We start from the raw sequence: 26,902 nt of genomic DNA on the forward strand, positions 1-26,902 counted from the left end.
TGGTATAAAAAATGAAGCTGACAGGAAAGCTATATTAGAAGTGATAAATAGATCATAAAAAATCAGCGACACAATTTACTTATTTTTTATAGTTTATTTGTTACATAATAAAGCTGATTTAATGTATAAATCTATTCTTCATTTGACCTAACTGATTTATTTTTGCCATTATCAACGCAATATTGTTTTGATCCAATTTAATAAATTATAGAATAATTATATGTAACTTGAACTTAATCATACAGAATTTAGAATCATAAATATGTGTATACTGGATAAAAATGAGCTGCTACCTATATCAGATTTAGCTTTTGATAGTTTCTCCTTTTGCGTCAAATGTTTTTGTCTCTGATCTTTTTCTTCTGGTAGCTATTTTTAAACAGAGAAGATTATAAGCGAAGCATAAGCAATGAAAGTATAATAAAAGAAAAAGTAAGCTATGATTTTTATGATTTGAAATATATATGTATAATACAGTTTCATTTTACTAACAATAAGGGGAATAAAACAAGGAACAATTAGTTAGATTACTAAAAAAAAAAAAAAAGTTAACTTTATTAACATTATTGTTTCTATTTGCATATTATAACACATTTTAATTTGATAACAACTATAAAATATATTCATATTAGAGATATGAATATGCTAATTTATATATGTACATAATTTTATATATATATAGATGTGCATGTATTAAGCAAAAGCTATACGAACTGCAGCTGTAATTTTTCCTTGGCAAATTATGCATTTCATAAAAGTAGCGGAGCAATAACGGCAAGTTGCCAGATGTCCACAAGGTAAAAATGTAATAGTCGCTTCTCGTTCCGTGCAAACTTTACACGATCGAGCATTCTCCAATTCCTGATTTTCCTTCTCCAGAGCAGCTAAAATAGTAAACAGTATATTTAAATATAATATATAATACAAATTTATTATACGTATACGGATTTCATACAAATTAAAGAATGTATGATCTATCTGTGTTTTTATTTTTATTACTTACCAATTTTCTCAACGAGAGTCATCTCGTTTGTTTCATTTACACTGTCGGATCCCTCATGATTCTCATCTGTAGTTTCTATTGGTGCCTGTAATAAATATAATGTACATAAGTATATATTGGAATTATTAATTATTGGCAGACGATTGGCAGTCCTTTAGAAGCATCTGGAATAGTCAGTTGACAACAAGCGTGCATGCGAGTAGGTTTACGAGGTCTTCGGAGTATAAGATATGTGTTTAACTGTTGTGTGCTGAATAAAGTGAATTATTTGTATTTCCGAATCCCTCCTACATCTTTACAATTATACATATGGTTCAGGGTGTAAGTTTTTCTACTTACTTCTACAAAAGTTTCATGAAGATCTTGGCCTGTTACATTGTTAATGCATTCACAGCTCCGTCCTTTGATTATATAACAACATCCTGGAGACGAAGTCGCATGTCGATTGCACGGATCTTCTCCTCGACTCCAATTGTCTATAGCAATTCCACAGTGGTGACAAATAACCATATCATTTATTCCGTTGTAGTAAAAGCCAGCATCGGCTAATTTTTCACTTCTAATATATGTATTAGGCCATGCTACGAATGTATTTAATCTCGATTCGTAAGTAAGATATTTCAAATTTGCTAGTTTGCTAACTCTTCTTGGTCTCAAGTAGCTACGTGATTTAATTGGCACATTACCGCGATGTTCATGGCGGACAAGTGGGCACTCTGGACAATACATCTTGTGAATTAGCACGGGAATACTATACTTTGTCCACTGACTTATCTCCACTTTACACACAAAACATTTGACTGTAGTCGATATGCCTGTATAAAAGAATCCTGCTGCTGCAAGTCTGGCAGGGTCAATGGAACATGATAGAGGCCAATTTCGAAAAGTCGAGAGTCTCGCTGTTTCAAAACGAAGATCATGTTGTTCTTGAATGCCACGCAACTTCGATGAAATCCACGACAGTAGATTAAACGTTAGCATCGAAAACGGAAACATTTCTGATATTGACGACGTCGTACGAACGAACCACACAAACTATTCCACCCTTACAGTAATACTGAACTTTGAATCCTAAAACTTTGAATCTTTGCTGCTAGTACGTGCCTATTTTATAGTATTATCCCTACCACAATACTCCTTCATCCCTCTATGAGGCACTGTGCGGAGTGCGCAAGTTGTCGACCAATCAAATGTCACTGATGCTCCACCCCTTACCGTACCGCCCCTTATGTACCGTCCTGTATTATCATTGCCTGTATATAAAATAATAAAATTATTTTTACAAATAAGTACACAATTTTTTCAATATGTGAAACATCTCACACAGGCTTTCTGCAGGAAAATTCAACCGTTTCTAACAATTTATTAATTTATTTTGAGATAAAGTTCTCTCGGGATGCGAATAGTAAGACGCTGTAGCATTATGTTATATTATATATTACCTATTATATCATGTTATATATATAATATATCAACTGATTTAGGTAAACAATTAATGTATTGTGTGAAAATATATAATGTTGTTATATCAGTAAATTCTTTATTATTGTTCGTTTGTAGGCATGTTTGTTTTTGGATTGGCAGCTGCAATAAATAAAGATACGTTTGAAACTATATATGAAGCATGTCCATCAGCACTATTGAATTCTCTAAATGATGATGTTACACCATTTTGCATTGCTGCTATGAAAAATGATAAAAATTTATTTTTTAGATTAATAGAATTAGGATTTAATGTTTCAAAAAGTAGTAAGATATTGCATTTTGTTTAAAATTAATACGATAACGATACATAATATTGTTGGCAGAGTTTTTATCCATGTTTATCATTAATTTTCAAATAGATGACTATGCTTACAGTGCATGATGAAGCAGTCAATAGTACCAGAAATAAAAAATTTGGCAAAATATTTTAACACAGAAGATTATTGGAATGATAACTCTGATCACATTCTTAAAGCAAATGAACCAGATAACAAGGACTGTTTAAGTCTTTCCAAATTAGTAAATAAAAATAATAGTAATAAGTCTCCTTTAAATGTTCATAACATACCGATAGTTACATTCGATACTACAATGTGCAATAATGTCAACTGTAACAACAATGTCATAAAAGATTCAAAAGAACTTTTAAAACCTTGTGCATTAAGTTTAGAGACAAATCACGCAGAAATCTGAACAAACTGTTACCTACTTCTCCAAATATATATTTTACACAAACTAAACGTAATGAGGAAATTAATTTGAATATAAAAGATGAAACAAAAGATAAACAATTATTCGTAAATGCAGATGAAGATGAAGTGATGCTAACTTGTTCAAAAAGTAGAAAGAACGTAAGCTTTGCAGAGGTATATTAGTTATTACTCTATATTATATACTAACTAAATATGATATTTTAATTTAACTGTATTGAACGAAGATTTAATTGAAATTTGTATAAAAAATGAAGCTGACAGAAAAGCTATATTAGATGTGATAAACAGATCATAAAAAATCAGCGACACAAAGAGAATTTATTACCTTTTATTAATTATATCTAGTTCTAATTATATATTATTATCTTATTTGTTATATACTAAAGCTGATTTATTGTATAAATTTAAAAATATAATATGTTATGTTATAGCATATTAGTATTATTTCTTATACTAACTTAGTACACTTAAGAACACATATGATACATTTCTATTTTTGCTTATAAAGATACATTTACATACATTTACATACGAAACTTTTTTTTTTTGTTTTTTTTCTTTTTTTTTTAATTATTTGTTTGGATTTTACAATTTGTCCAGAAGGACACTTGGTAAAATATTATATCTTAGTGAATAAAAAAATAAAAATAAAAATATAGCATGTGGGTGGCTACCCCCATCGGGGTACCATCGTCGTGTTTGCTAGGTTATATCCTTTGTGAGGTCTGTTGGGTGTTTCCTTTTTAGTCTTCTTTCTATGTTTGATGTGTTGACCGTTGCCGCTGACAGTCGGTTCGGGTACTTTTCTATTCTTTCTCTGTACCTTCTTGCGAATCTGTTAATCTCCTCCTTGACCGTTGGTATTCCCAGGTCTTTCCGAATGTCATCGTTTCTAACGTACCATGGGGCGTTTACTATCGTTCTAAGAATTTTAGCTTGTATTGTCTCAATTTTGCTTATATGGCTCATTGCTGCTGTTCCCCATAGCGGGAATTTACATACGAAATGGCTGTAAAATTGTTGTATTCCTGATGTGTGATAATACTTTATTAATAAGTACACTTTTTTTGCTTTAGGATCATGCGGAATTGAACGCAAATTTAGACAATCACTCGATTCACTATTTTTCATTTGACCTAACTGATTTATTTTTGCCATTATCAACGCAATATTGTTTTGATCCAATTTAATAAATTATAGAATAATTATATGTAACTTGAACTTAATCATACAGAATTTAGAATCATAAATATGTGTATACTGGATAAAAATGAGCTGCTACCTATATCAGATTTAGCTTTTGATAGTTTCTCCTTTTGCGTCAAATGTTTTTGTCTCTGATCTTTTTCTTCTGGTAGCTATTTTTAAACAGAGAAGATTATAAGCGAAGCATAAGCAATGAAAGTATAATAAAAGAAAAAGTAAGCTATGATTTTTATGATTTGAAATATATATGTATAATACAGTTTCATTTTACTAACAATAAGGGGAATAAAACAAGGAACAATTAGTTAGATTACTAAAAAAAAAAAAAAAAGTTAACTTTATTAACATTATTGTTTCTATTTGCATATTATAACACATTTTAATTTGATAACAACTATAAAATATGTTCATATTAGAGATATGAACATGCTAATTTATATATGTACATAATTATATATATAGATGTGCATGTATTATGGCAAATATATGTGAGTTAGGGCTTTAATTTCTGTTTTGCAAATTATGCATCGTGCAAAAGCACGCGAGCAATACCAGCATGTTACTAAATGTCCACAGGGTAGGAATATAATTGTTCCATCTCGTTCCGTGCAAACTTTACACGATCGAGTATCTTTCAATTTTTTATTTTTTTGCTCCAGAGCAGCTAAAATAGTAAACAGTATATTTAAATATAATATATAATAAAATTTATTATACGTGTACAGTTTTCACACAAATTAAAGAATTTGTGATTTTATTTTTATTACTTACCAAATTTCTCAACGAGAGTCATCTCGTTAGTTTCCTCTTCACTATCGGATCTCGTATCGTCATCAACTATTGGTTCCTGAAATAAATGTAATGTACATAAGTATATATTGGAATTATTAATTATACATATGGTTCATGGTGTAAGTTTCTTTTCTTTCTACTTACTTCTTCATAATTTTCGTAGATGTTTTGCTGTCTTAGATCATTAACAAACTGGTGGCCACGAACTGTTATCAAGTAACAACAGCTTGAAGACCAAATTGCATGTCTATCCCATGGATTTTCTCCTGGACTCCAACTTACTACACCAAGTCCACAATGATAACAGATAGACATACGATCTCTTTCGTTATAGTAAAAGCCTGCATCGGCTAATAGTTCTTTATTCATAGATGTATCAGTAAATGTTGAGAATGAATTTAATCGGGATTGGTAAGTAATATAATCCAAATGTTTTGGTTTCTTAACTTTTTTTAGTCCCAAACGGCTAAGATCATATGCCGTCGGGTCTTCTGCATCTGTTACAAATCGATGGTCATTAAAATCAAAGGACTGCGAATATTCTAAACCATAACGACATAATATATTTCCATTTCTTCGTTCTGTCGGTTGAATTTCATCAGGGTGTGTACCAATTGGCACATTACCGCAATCTTCATTGCGGACAAATCTGCACTCTGGAGACCATATCTCGTGAACTTGCATGGGAGTACGACCCTCTAACCAGTGACTTACCACCACTCGACACACAAAACATTTGACTCTATCCATTTTGCCTGTATAATAGAATCCTGCTGCTGCAAGACTGGCAGGGTCAACGAAAGGTACAAGCCAGTTTCGAAAACTCCAAAGTCTTGCTGCTTCAAAACGAAAATCACCATGATGTTTTCGAATGCCACGCGACGTCGATGGAACCGACGACACTGGATTAATCATTGGTTCCGGCATCCGGTACCGGTGTCGGTACCGGTGCCAACGATTGGTATATGCCGGTATCGGTATCTGAATCACATCAGACGAAATTGAATCGTCTGACGATTCTTCGTGTTCTGGAGATTCTTCGTATTGTGGTAGCACAGGTTGGATGTTAGATATATGCAACATCTTGTCCTTATTGTCACTTGTAGAGTTTTCACACCTATTTAAAGGGAAAAAAAACCGAAAAAGAAAGAAATTAAAATACCTAGTAATTGTAACAAGCCGATATTATCGAAGTAATCTCAGTTCCGTGTGTTTTAGCGCAAAAGTTAAAAATTGTCTTTGAAGAATTACAGCGATTTTAATTGATATTTGAAGCGTTTGAAGGATCCCGAAACTTTCTGTACAATCTACATAAATTCTTTCGCTACGATATTTTGACTTACAAATGGTAAAACGTTTTTAGTTAATTTATTTTCGAGAAATATTATACGTGTACAGTTGATCAAACAGAAATATATTACAGACAAAACTTACGAATATGAGATGTTTAGGTATCGCTACAACAGCTCACCAACTCTTCAAATGGAATCCTCACAAAGATTTAATATCCTGTACTTGTATATTTTATATTGTTAAATTTACTAAAACTGCACTATCGTACGAACCAATCACACAAACTATTCCACTCTTACAGTAATACCGAACTTTGAATCCAAAAACTTTGAATCCTTGCTGCTAGTGCGTGTCTATTTTATATTACTATCCCTACCACATTACTCCTTCATCCCACCATAAGGCACTGTGTCGAGTGCGCAAGTTGTCGACCAATCAAATTTCACTGATGCTCCACCCCTTACCGTACCGCTCCTTATGTACCGTCCTGTATTATCATTACCTGTATATAAAACAATAAAATTATTTTTACAAATAAGTACACAAGTTTTTCAATATGTGAAATATCAGGCTTTCTGCAGGAAAATTCAACCGTTTCTAACGTTTTATAAATTAATTTTCAGATAAAGTTCTCTCGCGATGCGAATAATAAGACGCCGTAGCATTATCTTATATTATATTTTATCTATCATATCATGTCACTTGTTACTTTTCGCAAATGTTCCTTATGTTTGTCAACAATATACCTTATATTTTGTGTGGCACTTAAATTGTTAATTGCGTATGCACTAGATGATAATAAAAACGAAGATTGAAGCTATTACTTAAAGCAATACACTTTGCATGAAAAGCAATTAAATCTTGAAAAATATTGAAAGAAACGTTGTCGTTTGTCAAATGCGAAAAAAAGTATCGACAAAGTAAAACCATTAAAATTGTCGATGCCTCTGATTTGTTACTAACAATCCTGAAATTGCTAAAACGAGTGATCATACTCATTATTCAATGTCTCATATTTAATGTTTATATTCGTGTTCAATGTAGCGACGTATCTATCTTCTTTTGTTTTTTCTTTAATTTTCTTTATTTTTCTCTAGCATTTTGCATTTTATGAGTCTTAGGCAGCAAAGATTCTTAGGGCCACAAGTGAACGTTCTAAATTTTCCATTTTTGTTGTATCTTGCTGTACGTTTCTATTTATTAAGAAAATAGCAAGTAGAATTTCAAAAGAAAAATCTTTCTATTTATAACGGTATTATAATAACGGGTGCGTTTCTTATTGGCTTTATCTCTCCTGAGAAAATTCACCTATTATTCTAAACATTCTATGTTTGTATGAAACCTTCAATAGCCTAAATGAGTTTTTCTTCAATGCAATCGAGTATGACGGGTGACAGGTATACGGGCTGATAGAACAAAGGCCGCCTGCTAATCTACGGGATATTAGTTAACTTGATTCTAAGATTTACAGCGGCTCCTCAGACTACCTCGACATACGATGTTTATGATGCATCAACCTCTGGGCGACCACCCTTATTTGGATAACTACGGGGCCGTTAGGGTGTTTATTGTCTAGTATCGGTACTTTCAAGTATCGGCCGATTCATTAAAGGCAATTTCACGTCTGTGTTAGGTGAAACGTTCATCCCGCCGTCACGTCCGTCACGTTTGTTTTTATCTGCGTATCCAATGTCTCGTAAATGGCTGTGCAATGTGGTCAAATACACAGCATACAAAACTAATTAATCTGTATGAATCAATTAAATATCAAAAGCAAAACCAATGTAATAACAGCTTTAAACAGCATCTGAAAAACGATAACATCCAAGGAAACAACTTGCGATTGAAAGAGTCGTATATCGAAAAATTCAAAGGTTTATTATTAATTGATATAAAAGGATTACTCTGAACATTTTTCAATGATTTTCTATGCAACAATAATATAATATTTCTATATAATAACTTTCTTTGTTAATGTTGTACATTATTTGACATTCTTTACTGTGAATTACCCATCGAAAGCTTTTCTATATTTGCTTATCAAACAAATTTAAATGGACTTGTGTTGCAACTGTCTACCCTATTCTATAAATTATTTCAGGAAATGTAAGTATAACAGCTGTTTCTTCCATATTTATGTAAAAATGTATTGGATAAGTTTTCAAGTAACCCATACTCTGTGACGCCATCATTTTTTTTTTTTTAACAAAATTTCAGCTGATTATAATGATGTTTTTATAAATTAAAAATTTAACAAAATTTACAGCTATTGCTTAGAAAATGTTTATTTTTGGATTTACTACCACTGCATATTTTTTCACGATATTGTACATTAACAGAATCTTTTTGTCTTTTCCTACAGTCCCCCAGATCTAGCAACATGCAGATCTTCGTTAAGACCTTAAGAGGGAAAACTATTACTCTTGAAGTTGAAGCTTCTGGCAGAATAGAGAATGTGAAAGCTAAGATCCAAGAAAAAGAAGATATTATTATTACCATCAATGCTAGCAATTCGCAATAGAAACATATACAAATAACTAGGATATTTTAATTTAACTGTACTGTCTGCAAAGATTACAGTCCATTCGGTCACAAGATTTAAATATTAAAGTATAGACAGAGAAGATCTTGATACTTGTGTTGAATATGTGCTTGAATTTAGTCCATTGCGCCAACAAAATGTTCCTCCAACTATGAACGATGAAAATGTATTGAGGGAAAATACACCAACGATATGTATGTATGTATGTATGTATAAAATTTTATTATAAATTAATATTGTAAATTTATTTTAGGTTGACTTTGATTTGTTTATGACTTATAACTAATGAAGATTTAATTGAAATTGGTATAAAAAATGAAGCTGACAGAAAAGCTATATTACAAGTGGTAAATAGATCATAAAAAATCAGCGACACAAAAGGAATTTATAACCTTTTATTAGTTATATCTAACTATATGTTATTATTTTATTTGTTATATACTAAAGCTGATTTAATGTATAAATTTAAAAATATAATATGTTATGTTATAGCACATTAGTATTATTTCTTATACTAACATAGTACACTTAAAAACACATATGGTACATTTCTATTTTTACTTATAAAGATACATTTACATACATTTACATATTGCCTGTAAAATTGCTGTATTCTTGATGTGCGATAATACTTTATTATTAAGTACACTTTCTTTTTTTTGCTTTAGGATCATGCGGAATTGAACGCACATTTAGACAATCACTCGATTCACTATTCTTCATTTGATCTAACTGATATATTTTAGCAATTGTTTCCGCAACATTGTTTTGATCCTATTTAATAAATTATAGAATAATTATATGTAATTTTAACATAATCATACAGAATTTAGAAACATAAATATGTGTATACTGGATAAAAATGAGCTGCTACCTATATCAGATTTAGCTTTTGATAGTTTCTCCTTTTGCGTCAAATGTTTTTGTCTTTGATCTTTTTCTTCTGGTAGCTATTTTTAAACAGAGAAGATTATAAGCGAAGCATAAGCAATGAAAGTATAATAAAAGAAAAAGTAAGCTATGATTTTTATGATTTGAAATATATATGTATAATACAGTTTCATTTTACTAACAATAAGGGGAATAAAACAAGGAACAATTAGTTAGATTACTAAAAAAAAAAAAAAAAAGTTAACTTTATTAACATTATTGTTTCTATTTGCATATTATAACACATTTTAATTTGATAACAACTATAAAATATATTCATATTAGAGATATGAACATGCTAATTTATATATGTACATAATTATATATATATGGATGTGCATGGATTAAGCAAAAACGACACGAACTACAGCATTGACTTCTTTTCGGCAAACTATACATCGATCGAAATTTGAAGAGCAGAAATTACATGTTGCCAGATGTCCACAAGGTAGGAATGCATTTGTCGCTTCTCGTTCCGTGCAAACTATACACGATCGAGCATCCTGTAATTCTTGATTTTCTTTCTCCAGAGCAGCTAAAATAGTAAACGGTATATTTAAATATAATATATAATACAAATTTATTATACGTATACGGATTTCATACAAATTAAAGAATGTATGATCTATCTGTGTTTTTATTTTTATTACTTACCAATTTTCTCAACGAGAGTCATCTCGTTTGTTTCATTTACACTGTCGGATCCCTCATGATTCTCATCTGTAGTTTCTGTTGCTTCCTGTAATAAATATAATGTACATAAGTATATATTGGAATTATTAATTATACATATGATTCATGGTGTAAGTTTCTTTTCTTTCTACTTACTTGAATAGAATTTGAATAGAGATCTTGGCCTGTTACATTATTAATGTATTCACAGCCCCGTGCTTCGATTATATAACAACATGCAGGAGATGAAATTGCATGTCGAACCCATGGATCTTCTCCTGGATTCCAATTTTCTATACCAATGCTACAATGATGACAGATGGCCATATCATTTCTTCCGTCGTAGTAAAAGCCTGCATCGGCTAATTGTTCTCTACTCATATGTGTATTAGGAAATGTTGCGAATGAATCTAATCTGCATTCGTAATTAGCATATTTCAAATTTTTTAGTTTCGTAATACAGTTTGGTCTCAAACGGCTACGTCCTTCGATTGGCACATTACCGCAATCTTCATTGCAGACAAATCTGCACGATGGACAATATATCTCGTGAAGTTGCATGGGAGTACGACTGTCTGACCAGTTACTTATCTCCACTGCACACGCAAAACATTTGACAGTATCCGATATGCCTGTATAAAAGAATCCTGCTGCTGCAAGTGTGGCAGGAGGAATGGAAAAAGATCGAGGCCAGTATAGAAAAGTCGAGCGTCTTGCTGCTTCAAAACGTAGATCATATTGTTCTTGAGTGTGAAAAAACGTCGATGGAACCGACGACATTCGATCAATCGATAGCACCGGAAACGGAAACATTTCTGATATTGACGACGCCGTACTAACGAACCACACAAACTATTCCACTCTTACAGTAATACCGAACTTTGAATCCAAAAACTTTGAATCTTTGCTGCTAGTACGTGCCTATTTTATAGTATTATCCCTACCACAATACTCCTTCATCCCTCTATGAGGCACTGTGCGGAGTGCGCAAGTTGTCGACCAATCAAATGTCACTGATGCTCCACCCCTTACCGTACCGCCCCTTATGTACCGTCCTGTATTATCATTGCCTGTATATAAAATAATAAAATTATTTTTACAAATAAGTACACAATTTTTTCAATATGTGAAACATCAGGCTTTCTGCAGGAAAATTTAACCGTTTCTAACGTTTTATAAATTAATTTTCAGATAAAGTTCTCTCGCGATGCGAATAATAAGACGCCGTAGCATTATCTTATATTATATTTTATCTATAAAAGCACATCACTTGTCACTTTTCGCAAATGTTCCTTACGTTTGCCAACGATATACCATATATTTAGTTTGCCAGTAAAATTGTTAATTGCGTATGCACTAGATGATAATAAAAACGAAGATTGAAGCTATTACTTAAAGCAATACACTTTGCATGAAAAGCAATTAAATCTTGAAAAATATTGAAAGAAACGTTGTCGTTTGTCAAATGCGAAAAAAAGTATCGACAAAGTAAAACCATTAAAATTGTCGATGCCTCTGATTTGTTACTAACAATCCTGAAATTGCTAAAATGAGTGATCATTCTCATTATTGAATGTCTAGCGTTTATATTCGTGTTCAATGTAGCGACGTATCTACGGTATCCGATTTCGCTTGCTTTTTCTTTAATTTTCTTTATTTTTCTCTAGCATTTTGCATTTCATGCGTCTTAGGCAACAAAGATTCTTAGGGCCACAAGTGAACGTTCTAAATTTTCCATTTTTGTTGTATCTTGCTGTACGTTTCTATTTATTAAGAAAATAGCAAGTAGAATTTCAAAAGGAAAATCTTTCTATTTATAACGGTATTATGATAACGGAGGCGTTTCTTATTGGCTTTATCTCTCCTGAGAAAATTCACCTATTATTCTAAACATTCTATGTTTGTATGGAACCTTCAATAGCCTAAATGAGTTTTCCTTCAATACAATCGAGTATCGTTTATTGTCAAGTATCGGTACGGTCGATTCATTAAAGGCGAGCTATGCAATTCCACGTCTGCGTTAGGTGGAACGTTCATCCCGTGACCGTGGCTACGTACGGCGACCGGTTGTCTCCTCGAGCCCAACCTCATTGTCTCAAATTTCGAATAACTGTGTTTGGGTTGTTTCGTAATTGCTAAAGCATTCGTGTTTTTCCGAGTGATTCCAACAGGGGGTCCCGTTGTCCTCTCATCTCCGACATATGAATATATATAAGTGCCAAAGACTATATATGATTGCGATATATATATATAGCGGCGGTGTGATCCGAGCGCGGTGGCGGTCGTCTCCCCGAGAGGACAAGGAATTTATCCAAGGGCAGTTAATCTCATTTGAAAATTCATACTGCATACATCGCGAGCCCTGACGAATAAAATCGCTAGTCTAACGAATATGGAAAAATATCGAAAGTCGAGTCGAATTTCTATAAATCATTAACTATATCTATCACGAAACAATTTGTGACCCTTCTGATATTATTTAATTTATTGTTAAAAATACATGCTATATTAACCTGTTAACACAGTGTTAACCACTCCTGTTATCTTAATCGAAACAAAGGGACCGATTATTTCGCAGCGTCGATTATACGAATCGTAGCGAGAATTTACGCCTCTCGCTGACGCGTTTTCCTCCCGATCGCGTTTCTCCGCGAACGGTCGTAACAAACTTGTTTTGTTTCTCTACCACTTTGTTACATCGCCCTTCTATATTTTCACGAGCTTTTGTGACAACAAAAAATAAACACATAACCGACCAGTTCGTTCAGTAGATACACAGACACGCAACGTATCCGAACACTCGTTTGCAGATTTTTTTTTTTTTTTTTTCTTGTCGTCATATCAAAGTAATGATGCGCATGTATGTAGCGGTGATTCGCAACAATGATCCACGACGATGATACGCGGTGATACACAACAAACGGATACGCATCTCTGGAAGAAGACATTTTTATAATTTCACAAGTATCATTTTGCAATGAAAATAGACTTATGACCGCAAACGAATTCGGAGAAGAATGTTTCCTGTGGCGGAAACCCAAGTTGAAGCTTTGTATTGAGAAACGGAACTGTAGAGCACTGTGACCATGCGGAAGAAATTTCTTTATTCAGAAATATTAGAAATTAGAACTTCCAATGATTTCTATCCTGTATGATAATGTATTGATGGATGAATTTATTACAATGGATTAAACAAAAAACGATGATTATTCAACGTGAACTTAACGCAATAGTGTGTATTACAACTCTCTATTAAGGACTCTTGACTTTTGACTCTCCGACGGCTAACTGAACATCAACGGCTGCGGTGCCGAAATATATTAATGGCCATTAGGGCTATTGAAGATTTCCGACCCTTTCGGCTTGTCGGAATTTGCGCTTTATCGTCGACATTGTTTGTATGTCGGGACATAAATTACAAGGGATTACACTAAATAGGGCTTTGATTGATCTTGGCAGGAAAAATTTTGCAAAGGGCCAAATCTACGTCGCTCTTCATTTAGCGCCGAACAATATTCTGAATAAACCGCATGACAAACGAGCACTTGCATAAATGCAAAAGTTACGATGATACTTTTCGCAAAGAAACAGCTGAGGTCCATTTCTTATGAACAATATGCAACGAAACGACTTCCAGAAACAATTTCGTAAAAAGGCTGCCCATTTTCATCGGTTCCATCGATTAGTTTGTGGAGAAACGATGAAATACAACGAAAAAGACAGGTATGACAATGATAAATATGCGGAGCATTGGAGAAAAGGATTGGTTTGAATGGAACGATTTGACTAGTTTGCGTGATTGAAAACGAAATGAAACGAAGAATTGGTTTCAATCGAAAGATTTGACTGGTCAACGTGATTAAAAACGAAACGGATGGACCGTCAACGGGTCGTGTACCATTGCGTGCTTCCTATTCCATTGCTGAATTTTAGATTTTTGAACACGTAGTGGTGTAAACTATCGAGATAATCGATTATCTCGCGAAGCGGCGAAACTTGCCGAAGTTGACCGATGTGCAGCCGACGGTTCGAGATCGTTGATAAACAGATGCATCGCATCTTAACTAATGTTTGCGTCTAAATATGTAAATCGACGTTGCGTTACATTGTATTCGAGGAGCTAAGGAGAGAAAAGATAAGAGTAAATGCGGGACAAAGGACAGAGAAATACGAGGAGAAAATCAGGAAAATGCAACGAGGTGAGATTAGTAAAAAAATATCCGAGAGAAAAGGATTTATAAGAGGAAGAATAGAGTTTCGGTAAAGAAAGATTAGAGTATATACAAAGAGTAGCATAGTAAAACAATGATGGAAAATATATGCAACAAAAAGGTGCAGGTCAGTATCATATTGAAAACAGAACATTATGGTAATCAAAGATAAAGGCAATTTAATAAAATATAAGGCTCAAGGTATAATAGTAGGTATGAAGATATATAATTACTATATACTATATTATAGGTTACTAGAGTATTTGTCAGCAAGGACAAGCAAAAGTAGCCAAAAGCTAATTATTAGAGCAAAATATTAGAAGAATCCAGAAAGCAATAACATACGGGTTAGAGGAGCTCATTAACTATTAATACAGCTGATTGCGTTTTCTCCCTTTAAGCGAAGTTTTTTGTATCCAGTGTCAAGAGCTCTTTTGACAAAACGCTTTGATTCTAGTAGACTACAATTTTTCAACAATTCTATTTTCATTGCAACGACTTCTTTTACAGTTATGTTGTAATATTTGTTCTATCTGAAGGAACAAAAACGTGAGGATTTTCGTGAATAATTTATGATATACGGTCACACCGACCCTGCTATGGATTACAGAATTCTAATAAGAGTCAATGAAAATAAAAGAGAGAGACAGAGAGAGAGAGAGAGAGAACAACATTCGATGTATCCGTTTCTATTTCTAATGGATATATATTTATTATTTTGATTAGGAAAGTTACATTTTGATAGGAGAAGAAAAGAGCAGAAGAACTTGTTTCGTAGTTGTAGTCATAGTTGTATACACAGATCTGAAAAGTCCTGTGAAGAAAATCAATTTTAATAAACAGTAATAGCAGTTATAGGGAATATTTTATTTCTCAAAGTATAATAATAATATATATTTTCTCAAAGTACAAAAATATAAAAGTTTCGTATCGCTTCGAAATTGATGAAAATATTTTGTTAGAGGTCTTGAAATTTCTCTATGTAGTAGACAATAGAGGCTCGCCGCATGTTAGTCATGAAGAGGTTTCCTTCAAGACATACGGACAGAAACGGCAGGAAAATAAAATTACCTGCTCATTCGCCGCATTTGGAAAACATATTTTTCCACTCGATTGTATTGAAGAAAAACTCATTTAGGCTATTGAAGGTTCCATACAAACATAGAATGTTTAGAATAATAGGTGAATTTCTCAGGAGAGATAAAGCCAATAAGAAACGCATCCGTTATTATAATACCGTTATAAATAGAAAGATTTTCCTTTTGAAATTCTACTTGCTATTTTCTTAATAAATAGAAACGTACAGCAAGATACAACAAAAATGGAAAATTTAGAACGTTCACTTGTGGCCCTAAGAATCTTTGTTGCCTAAGACGCATGAAATGCAAAATGCTAGAGAAAAATAAAGAAAATTAAAGAAAAAGCAAGCGAAATCGGATACCGTAGATACGTCGCTACATTGAACACGAATATAAACGCTAGACATTCAATAATGAGAATGATCACTCATTTTAGCAATTTCAGGATTGTTAGTAACAAATCAGAGGCATCGACAATTTTAATGGTTTTACTTTGTCGATACTTTTTTTCGCATTTGACAAACCACAACGTTTCTTTCAATATTTTTCAAGATTTAATTGCTTTTCATGCAAAGTGTATTGCTTTAAGTAATAGCTTCAATCTTCGTTTTTATTATCATCTAGTGCATACGCAATTAACAATTTAAGTGCCACACAAAATATAAGGTATATTGTTGACAAACGTAAGGAACATTTGCGAAAAGTAACAAGTGACATGATATGATAGATAAAATATAATATAAGATAATGCTACGGTGTCTTATTATTCGCATCGCGAGAGCACTCTATCTGAAAATTAATTTATAAAACGTTAGAAACGGTTGAATTTTCCTGCAGAAAGCCTGATGTTTCACATATTGAAAAACTTGTGTACTTATTTGTAAAAATAATTTTATTATTTTATATACAGGTAATGATAATACAGGACGGTACATAAGGAGCGGTACGGTAAGGGGCGGAGCATCAGTGAAATTTGATTGGACGACAACTTGCGCACTCGGCACAGTGCCTTATGGTGGGATGAAGGAGTAATGTGGTAGGGATAGTAATATAAAATAGGCACGTACTAGCAGCAAGGATTCAAAGTTTTTGGATTCAAAGTTCGGTATTACTGTAAGAGTGGAATAGTTTGTGTGATTGGTTCGTACGATAGTGCAGTTTTAGTAAATTTAACAATATAAAATATACAAGTACAGGATATTAAATCTTTGTCAAGATTGCATTTGAAGAGTTGGTGAGCTGTTGTAGCGATACCTAAACATCTCATATTCGTAAGTTTTGTCTGTAATATATTTCTGTTTGATCAACTGTACACGTATAATATTTCTCGAAAATAAATTAACTAAAAACGTTTTACCATTTGTAAGTCAAAATATCGTAGCGAAAGAATTTATGTAGATTGTACAGAAAGTTTCGGGATCCTTCAAACGCTTCAAATATCAAATATCAAATATTAAAATCGCTGTAATTCTTCAAAGACAATTTTTAACTTTTGCGCTAAAACACACGGAACTGAGATTACTTCGATAATATCGGCTTGTTACAATTACTAGATATTTTAATTTCTTTCTTTTTCTCTTTTTTTTTTTTTTCCTTTAAATAGGTGTGAAAACTCTACAAGTGACAATAAGGACAAGTTGTTTCATATATCTAACATCCAACCTGTGCTACCAGAATACGAAGAATCGTCAGACCATTCAATTTCGTCTGATATGATTCAGATACCGATACCGGCATATACCAATCGTTGGCACCGGTACCGACACCGGTACCGGATGCCGGAACCAATGATTAATCCAGTGTCGTCGGTTCCATCCACGTCGCTTCACGCTCAAGAACGATATGATCTACGTTTTGAAGCAGCAAGACGCTCGACTTTTCTATACTGGCCTCGATCCTTTTCCATTCCTCCTGCCACACTTGCAGCAGCAGGATTCTTTTATACAGGCATATCGGATACTGTCAAATGTTTTGCGTGTGCATTGGAGATAAGTAACTGGTCAAACGGTCGTACTCCCATGCAACTTCACGAGATATATTGTCCATGGTGCAGATTTGTCTGCAATGAAGATTGCGGTAATGTGCCAATTGGTACACATCCTGATGAAATTCTACCGACAGAACGAAGAAATGGAAATATAATATGTCGTTATGGTTTAGAATATTCGCAGTCCTTTGATTTTAATGACCATCGATTTGTAACAGATGCAGAAGACCCGACGGCATATGATCTTAGCCGTTTGGGACTAAAAAAAGTTAAGAAACCAAAATATTTGGATTATATTACTTACCAATCCCGATTAAATTCATTCTCAACATTTTCTGATACATCTATGAGTAAAGAACTATTAGCCGATGCAGGCTTTTACTATAACGAAAGAGATCGTATGTCTATCTGTTATCATTGTGGACTTGGTGTAGGAAGATGGTTTCCAGGAGAAAATCCATGGAATAGACATGCAGTTTGGTCTCCAAGCTGTTGTTACTTGATAACAGTTCGTGGCCACCAATTTGTTAATGATATAACACAACAAAACATCTACGAAAATTATGAAGAAGTAAGTAGAAAGAAAAGAAATTTACACCATGAACCATATGTATAATTAATAATTCCAATATATACTTATGTACATTACATTTATTTCAGGAACCAATAGTTGATGACGATACGAGATCCGATAGTGAAGAGGAAACTAACGAGATGACTCTCGCTGAGAAATTTGGTAAGTAATAAAAATAAAATCACAAATTCTTTAATTTGTGTGAAAACTGTACACGTATAATAAATTTTATTATATATTATATTTAAATATACTGTTTACTATTTTAGCTGCTCTGGAGCAAAAAAATAAAAAATTGAAGGATACTCGATCGTGTAAAGTTTGCACGGAACGAGATGGAACAATTATATTCCTACCCTGTGGACATTTAGTAACATGCTGGTATTGCTCGCGTGCTTTTGCACGATGCATAATTTGCAAAACAGAAATTAAAGCCCTAACTCACATATATTTGCCATAATACATGCACATCTATATATATAATTATGTACATATATAAATTAGTTTATACCTATCTTTTATATGAATATACTTTATAATGTTTTAAAAATGACGTACACACATTAAAATGTGTGACACTACGTACGGTTAAATTAAGTGTATATGTATGTATCAGGAAATGAGAAAATATTTTACTTTTAGTACTATTTCTACAGTAATTTGTAAATAGAAACATAATATTAAACTAATCAAATACATTTTTTACTTTTTCAAGTGTTACTTAATTAAACATTAATTTGAATTATTTATCTTATCTGAATAAAGTTAACTTTTCTTTTAGTAATCTAACTGATTGTTCCCTGTTTTATTGCCCTTATTGTTAGTAAAACGAAACTGTTGGTAATAGAAAAAGTGTCGTCTTTTTACTTAACAAGATTTTAAATTTCTTTTAAATATGAAAAGATTAGATGTCTCACATGCAAGTTTAATTTTAACATAATTGAGAATAAAGCTTCTTCTTAAAAGTCATATTTAAAATTTTACTACAACTTTTAGAATTTTAAATGTTGGCTATTCATTCGAAAATACGTTTTTGAAAAATTGTTAGTATAAATTGGATCTACAAGAACATCAAATAATTAAGAATAGCAAGCAATTATATATAATGGATGCTTGTAATCTTATGAATAAAAAAAAAGAACAGTCGGTTCTGTACGCTTTATTTCCGGAAAAGAGTAACCTATGTTGTGCAATTTGCGAAATTGATTTTGTTGAAGTTCACGATCCATCGGCAAAATCACATTTTTATTGGCAAACAATGAAATGCCGGTAAGTCAAGGGCAAAATCTGCGAATCAAAAACTTTGTATTCCATAATATTATACTTAATGATTTTAATGATCTTAATGATCCTTATATTTTACTACCAATAGAATTTTACATTATTTATTCATTTAATATCGGACGTTATTGCTTCACCAGTAATGGCTACAGAAAGATATATATTTGTTATAACGCATAAACAATTTTCTGAAACTGGTAGATTGGACAAAATTTTGAGAAATTTTCAACTAGTCGTATATTCACGATACAAATCTTTGTTGACTCTAAATATATTATTTCCATGATAAACTGGTTTTTATTTCTGTCAGTATCAAGGATTAAGATCAGTTGCTACAAAAGTTGATAAAAGTTGTCTTAGGTATACGATACAAACTAAGATAGCTCCTTTGTGCAATAAAGTTGATGATTACTTTGTTGAAGGAACAAAATTTTTACAACTTTATAGAAGCAACTAGAGCATTAAAATTAGATATACTTATAGGAGGGGGTAATAGAAAATCTAATTTTGTTCTTCGTATAACTAATATTAAAATAATGTGAGAAATATTAACATTAAAAAGTTTTTAGAAAGGAAAATGTATTTGCAACTTTATGCAGAAATACTTAAAATTCCATATGTAAGACTTGAAGACTGTCTTTCACCATCTATTATATCACATTTTTTAGCAGACCGTAAAGATTTATCTCGTTATAATCTTCCATTTGTACATGTGTTACCAAGGTAACAGTAAGGTATTTCATTTAGTGCAATATATATGTATATTTGGTTGAAAATAAAATTTTTTTTATTTTCTGTAGTGCAAAAAAAAAAAAAGGCAAACTATTATCTGTATCTAAAGATCTTGCAGCAAAATGTGCTTTCAAAGATTGTGACCAATTACGTAGACACTGGAAAAATATGGTATGAACGACAATATCTATGTTTATTCATCTTGCAATTTCCCTTCAAATATTATTTATGTATATTAATATGTATAACGTTTTAGTATGGATATTATTTTCCAAAAAATAAAGATGGAATTTTATTTTATGAAATTAAATTTTCAATTTCCAAATCCAAAGTTTTTACATATCCTCGAATGTGTGTAGCAACTAGTCCATTAGAAATTATTCCACATAGAGAAAAAGAATCTAGAATTACACACTTTTTATCTGATATGCTTATGAAATTACCTGGAGTTTGCGGTAAACGGCTACAGATATCCAAAGATACTCCATTTGATACTACGGTGAGTTACACAGAATATTTAATAATTTCTATTCAATAGTCGTAAATAAAATCTATTCTCCATTATAAACAGAAACTTTTAAGTATAAAATCAAGTAACGCATCACCAAAGGACAGAGGATTGATATTTAAATCTTGTGGCCGAATGGACTGCAAACGATGCAGCTAAATTGAAATATCCTAGTTACTTTGTATATATTTCCATTGCCAATTGCTAGCATTGATGATAATAATACCCTCTTTTTCTTGGATCTTAGCTTTCACATTCTCTATTGTGTCAGAAGCTTCAACTTCAAGATTAATAGTTTTCTCTGTTAAGGTCTTAACGAAGATCTGCATGTTGCTAGATCTGGGAAACTGTACAAAAAGACAAAAAGATTATATTAATGTACGATATCGTGAAAAAATGTGCAGTGGTAGTAAATAAACTAAAATAAACATTTTCTAAGCAATATCGGTATATTTTTTCAATTTTTAATTTAAAAAAACATTTTTTATCATTTTCTAAAAACAGAATGACGGCGTCACAGAGTATAGTTTAGTTGAAAACTCGTCTAATACCTTTTTACATAAATATGGAAGAAACAGCTGTTATACTTACATTTCTTGAAAGAATTTATAGAATAGGGTAGACAGTTGCAACACAAGTCAATTTAAATTTGTTTGATAAGCAAATATAGAAAAGCTTTCGATGGGTAATTCACAGTAAAGAATGTCAAATAATGTACAACATTAACAAAGAAAGTTATTATATAGAAATATTATATTATTGTTGCATAGAAAATCATTGAAAAATGTTCAGAGTAATCCTTTTATATCAATTAATAATAAACCTTTGAATTTTTCGATATACGACTCTTTCAATCGCAAGTTGTTTCCTTGGATGTTATCGTTTTTCAGATGCTGTTTAAAGCTGTTATTACATTGGTTTTGCTTTTGATATTTAATTGATTCATACAGATTAATTAGTTTTGTATGCTGTGTATTTGACCACATTGCACAGCCATTTACGAGACATTGGATACGCAGATAAAAACAAACGTGACGGACGTGACGGCGGGATGAACGTTTCACCTAACACAGACGTGAAATTGCCTTTAATGAATCGGCCGATACTTGAAAGTACCGATACTTGACAATAAACACCCTAACGGCCCCGTAGTTATCCAAATAAGGGTGGTCGCCCAGAGGTTGATGCATCATAAACATCGTATGTCGAGGTAGTCTGAGGAGCCGCTGTAAATCTTAGAATCAAGTTAACTAATATCCCGTAGATTAGCAGGCGGCCTTTGTTCTATCAGCCCGTATACCTGTCCCCCGTTATACTCGATTGTATTGAAGAAAAACTCATTTAGGCTATTGAAGGTTTCATACAAACATAGAATGTTTAGAATAATAGGTGAATTTTCTCAGGAGAGATAAAGCCAATAAGAAACGCACCCGTTATCATAATACCGTTATAAATAGAAAGATTTTCCTTTTGAAATTCTACTTGCTATTTTCTTAATAAATAGAAACGTACAGCAAGATACAACAAAAATGGAAAATTTAGAACGTTCACTTGTGGCCCTAAGAATCTTTGTTGCCTAAGACGCATGAAATGCAAAATGATAGAGAAAAATAAAGAAAATTAAAGAAAAAGCAAGCGAAATCGGATACCGTAGATACGTCGCTACATTGAACACGAATATAAACGCTAGACATTCAATAATGAGAATGATCACTCATTTTAGCAATTTCAGGATTGTTAGTAACAAATCAGAGGCATCGACAATTTTAATGGTTTTACTTTGTCGATACTTTTTTTCGCATTTGACAAACGACAACGTTTCTTTCAATATTTTTCAAGATTTAATTGCTTTTCATGCAAAGTGTATTGCTTTAAGTAATAGCTTCAATCTTCGTTTTTATTATCATCTAGTGCATACGCAATTAACAATTTTACTGGCAAACTAAATATATGGTATATCGTTGGCAAACGTAAGGAACATTTGCGAAAAGTGACAAGTGATGTGCTTTGATAGATAAAATATAATATAAGATAATGCTACGGCGTCTTATTATTCGCATCGCGAGAGAACTTTATCTGAAAATTAATTTATAAAACGTTAGAAACGGTTAAATTTTCCTGCAGAAAGCCTGATGTTTCACATATTGAAAAAATTGTGTACTTATTTGTAAAAATAATTTTATTATTTTATATACAGGCAATGATAATACAGGACGGTACATAAGGGGCGGTACGGTAAGGGGTGGAGCATCAGTGACATTTGATTGGTCGACAACTTGCGCACTCCGCACAGTGCCTCATAGAGGGATGAAGGAGTATTGTGGTAGGGATAATACTATAAAATAGGCACGTACTAGCAGCAAAGATTCAAAGTTTTTGGATTCAAAGTTCGGTATTACTGTAAGAGTGGAATAGTTTGTGTGGTTCGTTAGTACGGCGTCGTCAATATCAGAAATGTTTCCGTTTCCGGTGCTATCGATTGATCGAATGTCGTCGGTTCCATCGACGTTTTTTCACACTCAAGAACAATATGATCTACGTTTTGAAGCAGCAAGACGCTCGACTTTTCTATACTGGCCTCGATCTTTTTCCATTCCTCCTGCCACACTTGCAGCAGCAGGATTCTTTTATACAGGCATATCGGATACTGTCAAATGTTTTGCGTGTGCAGTGGAGATAAGTAACTGGTCAGACAGTCGTACTCCCATGCAACTTCACGAGATATATTGTCCATCGTGCAGATTTGTCTGCAATGAAGATTGCGGTAATGTGCCAATCGAAGGACGTAGCCGTTTGAGACCAAACTGTATTACGAAACTAAAAAATTTGAAATATGCTAATTACGAATGCAGATTAGATTCATTCGCAACATTTCCTAATACACATATGAGTAGAGAACAATTAGCCGATGCAGGCTTTTACTACGACGGAAGAAATGATATGGCCATCTGTCATCATTGTAGCATTGGTATAGAAAATTGGAATCCAGGAGAAGATCCATGGGTTCGACATGCAATTTCATCTCCTGCATGTTGTTATATAATCGAAGCACGGGGCTGTGAATACATTAATAATGTAACAGGCCAAGATCTCTATTCAAATTCTATTCAAGTAAGTAGAAAGAAAAGAAACTTACACCATGAATCATATGTATAATTAATAATTCCAATATATACTTATGTACATTATATTTATTACAGGAAGCAACAGAAACTACAGATGAGAATCATGAGGGATCCGACAGTGTAAATGAAACAAACGAGATGACTCTCGTTGAGAAAATTGGTAAGTAATAAAAATAAAAACACAGATAGATCATACATTCTTTAATTTGTATGAAATCCGTATACGTATAATAAATTTGTATTATATATTATATTTAAATATACCGTTTACTATTTTAGCTGCTCTGGAGAAAGAAAATCAAGAATTACAGGATGCTCGATCGTGTATAGTTTGCACGGAACGAGAAGCGACAAATGCATTCCTACCTTGTGGACATCTGGCAACATGTAATTTCTGCTCTTCAAATTTCGATCGATGTATAGTTTGCCGAAAAGAAGTCAATGCTGTAGTTCGTGTCGTTTTTGCTTAATCCATGCACATCCATATATATATAATTATGTACATATATAAATTAGCATGTTCATATCTCTAATATGAATATATTTTATAGTTGTTATCAAATTAAAATGTGTTATAATATGCAAATAGAAACAATAATGTTAATAAAGTTAACTTTTTTTTTTTTTTTTAGTAATCTAACTAATTGTTCCTTGTTTTATTCCCCTTATTGTTAGTAAAATGAAACTGTATTATACATATATATTTCAAATCATAAAAATCATAGCTTACTTTTTCTTTTATTATACTTTCATTGCTTATGCTTCGCTTATAATCTTCTCTGTTTAAAAATAGCTACCAGAAGAAAAAGATCAAAGACAAAAACATTTGACGCAAAAGGAGAAACTATCAAAAGCTAAATCTGATATAGGTAGCAGCTCATTTTTATCCAGTATACACATATTTATGTTTCTAAATTCTGTATGATTATGTTAAAATTACATATAATTATTCTATAATTTATTAAATAGGATCAAAACAATGTTGCGGAAACAATTGCTAAAATATATCGGTTAGATCAAATGAAGAATAGTGAATCGAGTGATTGTCTAAATGTGCGTTCAATTCCGCATGATCCTAAAGCAAAAAAAAGAAAGTGTACTTAATAATAAAGTATTATCGCACATCAAGAATACAGCAATTTTACAGGCAATATGTAAATGTATGTAAATGTATCTTTATAAGTAAAAATAGAAATGTACCATATGTGTTTTTAAGTGTACTATGTTAGTATAAGAAATAATACTAATGTGCTATAACATAACATATTATATTTTTAAATTTATACATTAAATCAGCTTTAGTATATAACAAATAAAATAATAACATATAGTTAGATATAACTAATAAAAGGTTATAAATTCCTTTTGTGTCGCTGATTTTTTATGATCTATTTACCACTTGTAATATAGCTTTTCTGTCAGCTTCATTTTTTATACCAATTTCAATTAAATCTTCATTAGTTATAAGTCATAAACAAATCAAAGTCAACCTAAAATAAATTTACAATATTAATTTATAATAAAATTTTATACATACATACATACATACATATCGTTGGTGTATTTTCCCTCAATACATTTTCATCGTTCATAGTTGGAGGAACATTTTGTTGGCGCAATGGACTAAATTCAAGCACATATTCAACACAAGTATCAAGATCTTCTCTGTCTATACTTTAATATTTAAATCTTGTGACCGAATGGACTGTAATCTTTGCAGACAGTACAGTTAAATTAAAATATCCTAGTTATTTGTATATGTTTCTATTGCGAATTGCTAGCATTGATGGTAATAATAATATCTTCTTTTTCTTGGATCTTAGCTTTCACATTCTCTATTCTGCCAGAAGCTTCAACTTCAAGAGTAATAGTTTTCCCTCTTAAGGTCTTAACGAAGATCTGCATGTTGCTAGATCTGGGGGACTGTAGGAAAAGACAAAAAGATTCTGTTAATGTACAATATCGTGAAAAAATATGCAGTGGTAGTAAATCCAAAAATAAACATTTTCTAAGCAATAGCTGTAAATTTTGTTAAATTTTTAATTTATAAAAACATCATTATAATCAGCTGAAATTTTGTTAAAAAAAAAAAAATGATGGCGTCACAGAGTATGGGTTACTTGAAAACTTATCCAATACATTTTTACATAAATATGGAAGAAACAGCTGTTATACTTACATTTCCTGAAATAATTTATAGAATAGGGTAGACAGTTGCAACACAAGTCCATTTAAATTTGTTTGATAAGCAAATATAGAAAAGCTTTCGATGGGTAATTCACAGTAAAGAATGTCAAATAATGTACAACATTAACAAAGAAAGTTATTATATAGAAATATTATATTATTGTTGCATAGAAAATCATTGAAAAATGTTCAGAGTAATCCTTTTATATCAATTAATAATAAACCTTTGAATTTTTCGATATACGACTCTTTCAATCGCAAGTTGTTTCCTTGGATGTTATCGTTTTTCAGATGCTGTTTAAAGCTGTTATTACATTGGTTTTGCTTTTGATATTTAATTGATTCATACAGATTAATTAGTTTTGTATGCTGTGTATTTGACCACATTGCACAGCCATTTACGAGACATTGGATACGCAGATAAAAACAAACGTGACGGACGTGACGGCGGGATGAACGTTTCACCTAACACAGACGTGAAATTGCCTTTAATGAATCGGCCGATACTTGAAAGTACCGATACTAGACAATAAACACCCTAACGGCCCCGTAGTTATCCAAATAAGGGTGGTCGCCCAGAGG

At 32.1% G+C, this 26,902-nt stretch overlaps 5 protein-coding genes and 2 long non-coding RNA genes across 7 annotated transcripts; 4 read left to right on the forward strand and 3 right to left on the reverse strand.

Annotated features, from left to right (window-relative positions):
- Positions 1-693: 693 nt before the first annotated feature.
- On the reverse strand, positions 694-1,732 carry LOC139996713 (E3 ubiquitin-protein ligase XIAP-like). Its single transcript, XM_072021241.1, has 3 exons — positions 1,343-1,732; positions 1,046-1,088; positions 694-884 (listed from the first exon to the last, which is right to left on the reverse strand). Exons 1-3 carry the CDS (start codon positions 1,730-1,732, stop codon positions 694-696), a joined length of 624 nt encoding a protein of 207 aa, XP_071877342.1.
- Positions 1,733-2,426: 694 nt separating this feature from the next.
- On the forward strand, positions 2,427-3,181 carry LOC139996714 (uncharacterized). Its single transcript, XM_072021242.1, has 3 exons — positions 2,427-2,487; positions 2,564-2,769; positions 2,864-3,181. Exons 1-3 carry the CDS (start codon positions 2,427-2,429, stop codon positions 3,179-3,181), a joined length of 585 nt encoding a protein of 194 aa, XP_071877343.1.
- A 4,973-nt stretch (positions 3,182-8,154) lies between these two features.
- LOC139996753 (uncharacterized) lies at positions 8,155-9,528 on the forward strand. The gene is made up of 3 exons (XR_011802337.1): positions 8,155-8,598; positions 8,855-9,228; positions 9,288-9,528. It is a non-coding gene; the product is annotated as an uncharacterized lncRNA (long non-coding RNA).
- Positions 9,529-9,673: 145 nt separating this feature from the next.
- Positions 9,674-11,416, reverse strand: LOC139996715 (E3 ubiquitin-protein ligase XIAP-like). Its single transcript, XM_072021243.1, has 3 exons — positions 10,793-11,416; positions 10,659-10,703; positions 9,674-9,808 (listed from the first exon to the last, which is right to left on the reverse strand). Exons 1-3 carry the CDS (start codon positions 11,414-11,416, stop codon positions 9,674-9,676), a joined length of 804 nt encoding a protein of 267 aa, XP_071877344.1.
- A 6,285-nt stretch (positions 11,417-17,701) lies between these two features.
- On the forward strand, positions 17,702-18,657 carry LOC139996717 (baculoviral IAP repeat-containing protein 7-B-like). Its single transcript, XM_072021244.1, has 2 exons — positions 17,702-18,484; positions 18,574-18,657. Exons 1-2 carry the CDS (start codon positions 17,702-17,704, stop codon positions 18,655-18,657), a joined length of 867 nt encoding a protein of 288 aa, XP_071877345.1.
- A 4,838-nt stretch (positions 18,658-23,495) lies between these two features.
- LOC139996718 (E3 ubiquitin-protein ligase XIAP-like) lies at positions 23,496-25,134 on the forward strand. The gene is made up of 4 exons (XM_072021245.1): positions 23,496-24,119; positions 24,209-24,253; positions 24,927-25,023; positions 25,103-25,134. The coding sequence occupies exons 1-4, from the start codon at positions 23,496-23,498 to the stop codon at positions 25,132-25,134; spliced, it is 798 nt and encodes a 265-aa protein (XP_071877346.1).
- A 248-nt stretch (positions 25,135-25,382) lies between these two features.
- On the reverse strand, positions 25,383-26,756 carry LOC139996754 (uncharacterized). The gene is made up of 3 exons (XR_011802338.1): positions 26,313-26,756; positions 25,683-26,056; positions 25,383-25,623 (listed from the first exon to the last, which is right to left on the reverse strand). It is a non-coding gene; the product is annotated as an uncharacterized lncRNA (long non-coding RNA).
- Between the last annotated feature and the right edge of the window lie 146 nt (positions 26,757-26,902).

This window comes from Bombus fervidus, chromosome 18, assembly GCF_041682495.2.
Source record: "Bombus fervidus isolate BK054 chromosome 18, iyBomFerv1, whole genome shotgun sequence".
In the NCBI taxonomy this organism is placed as follows: domain Eukaryota; kingdom Metazoa; phylum Arthropoda; class Insecta; order Hymenoptera; family Apidae; genus Bombus; species Bombus fervidus.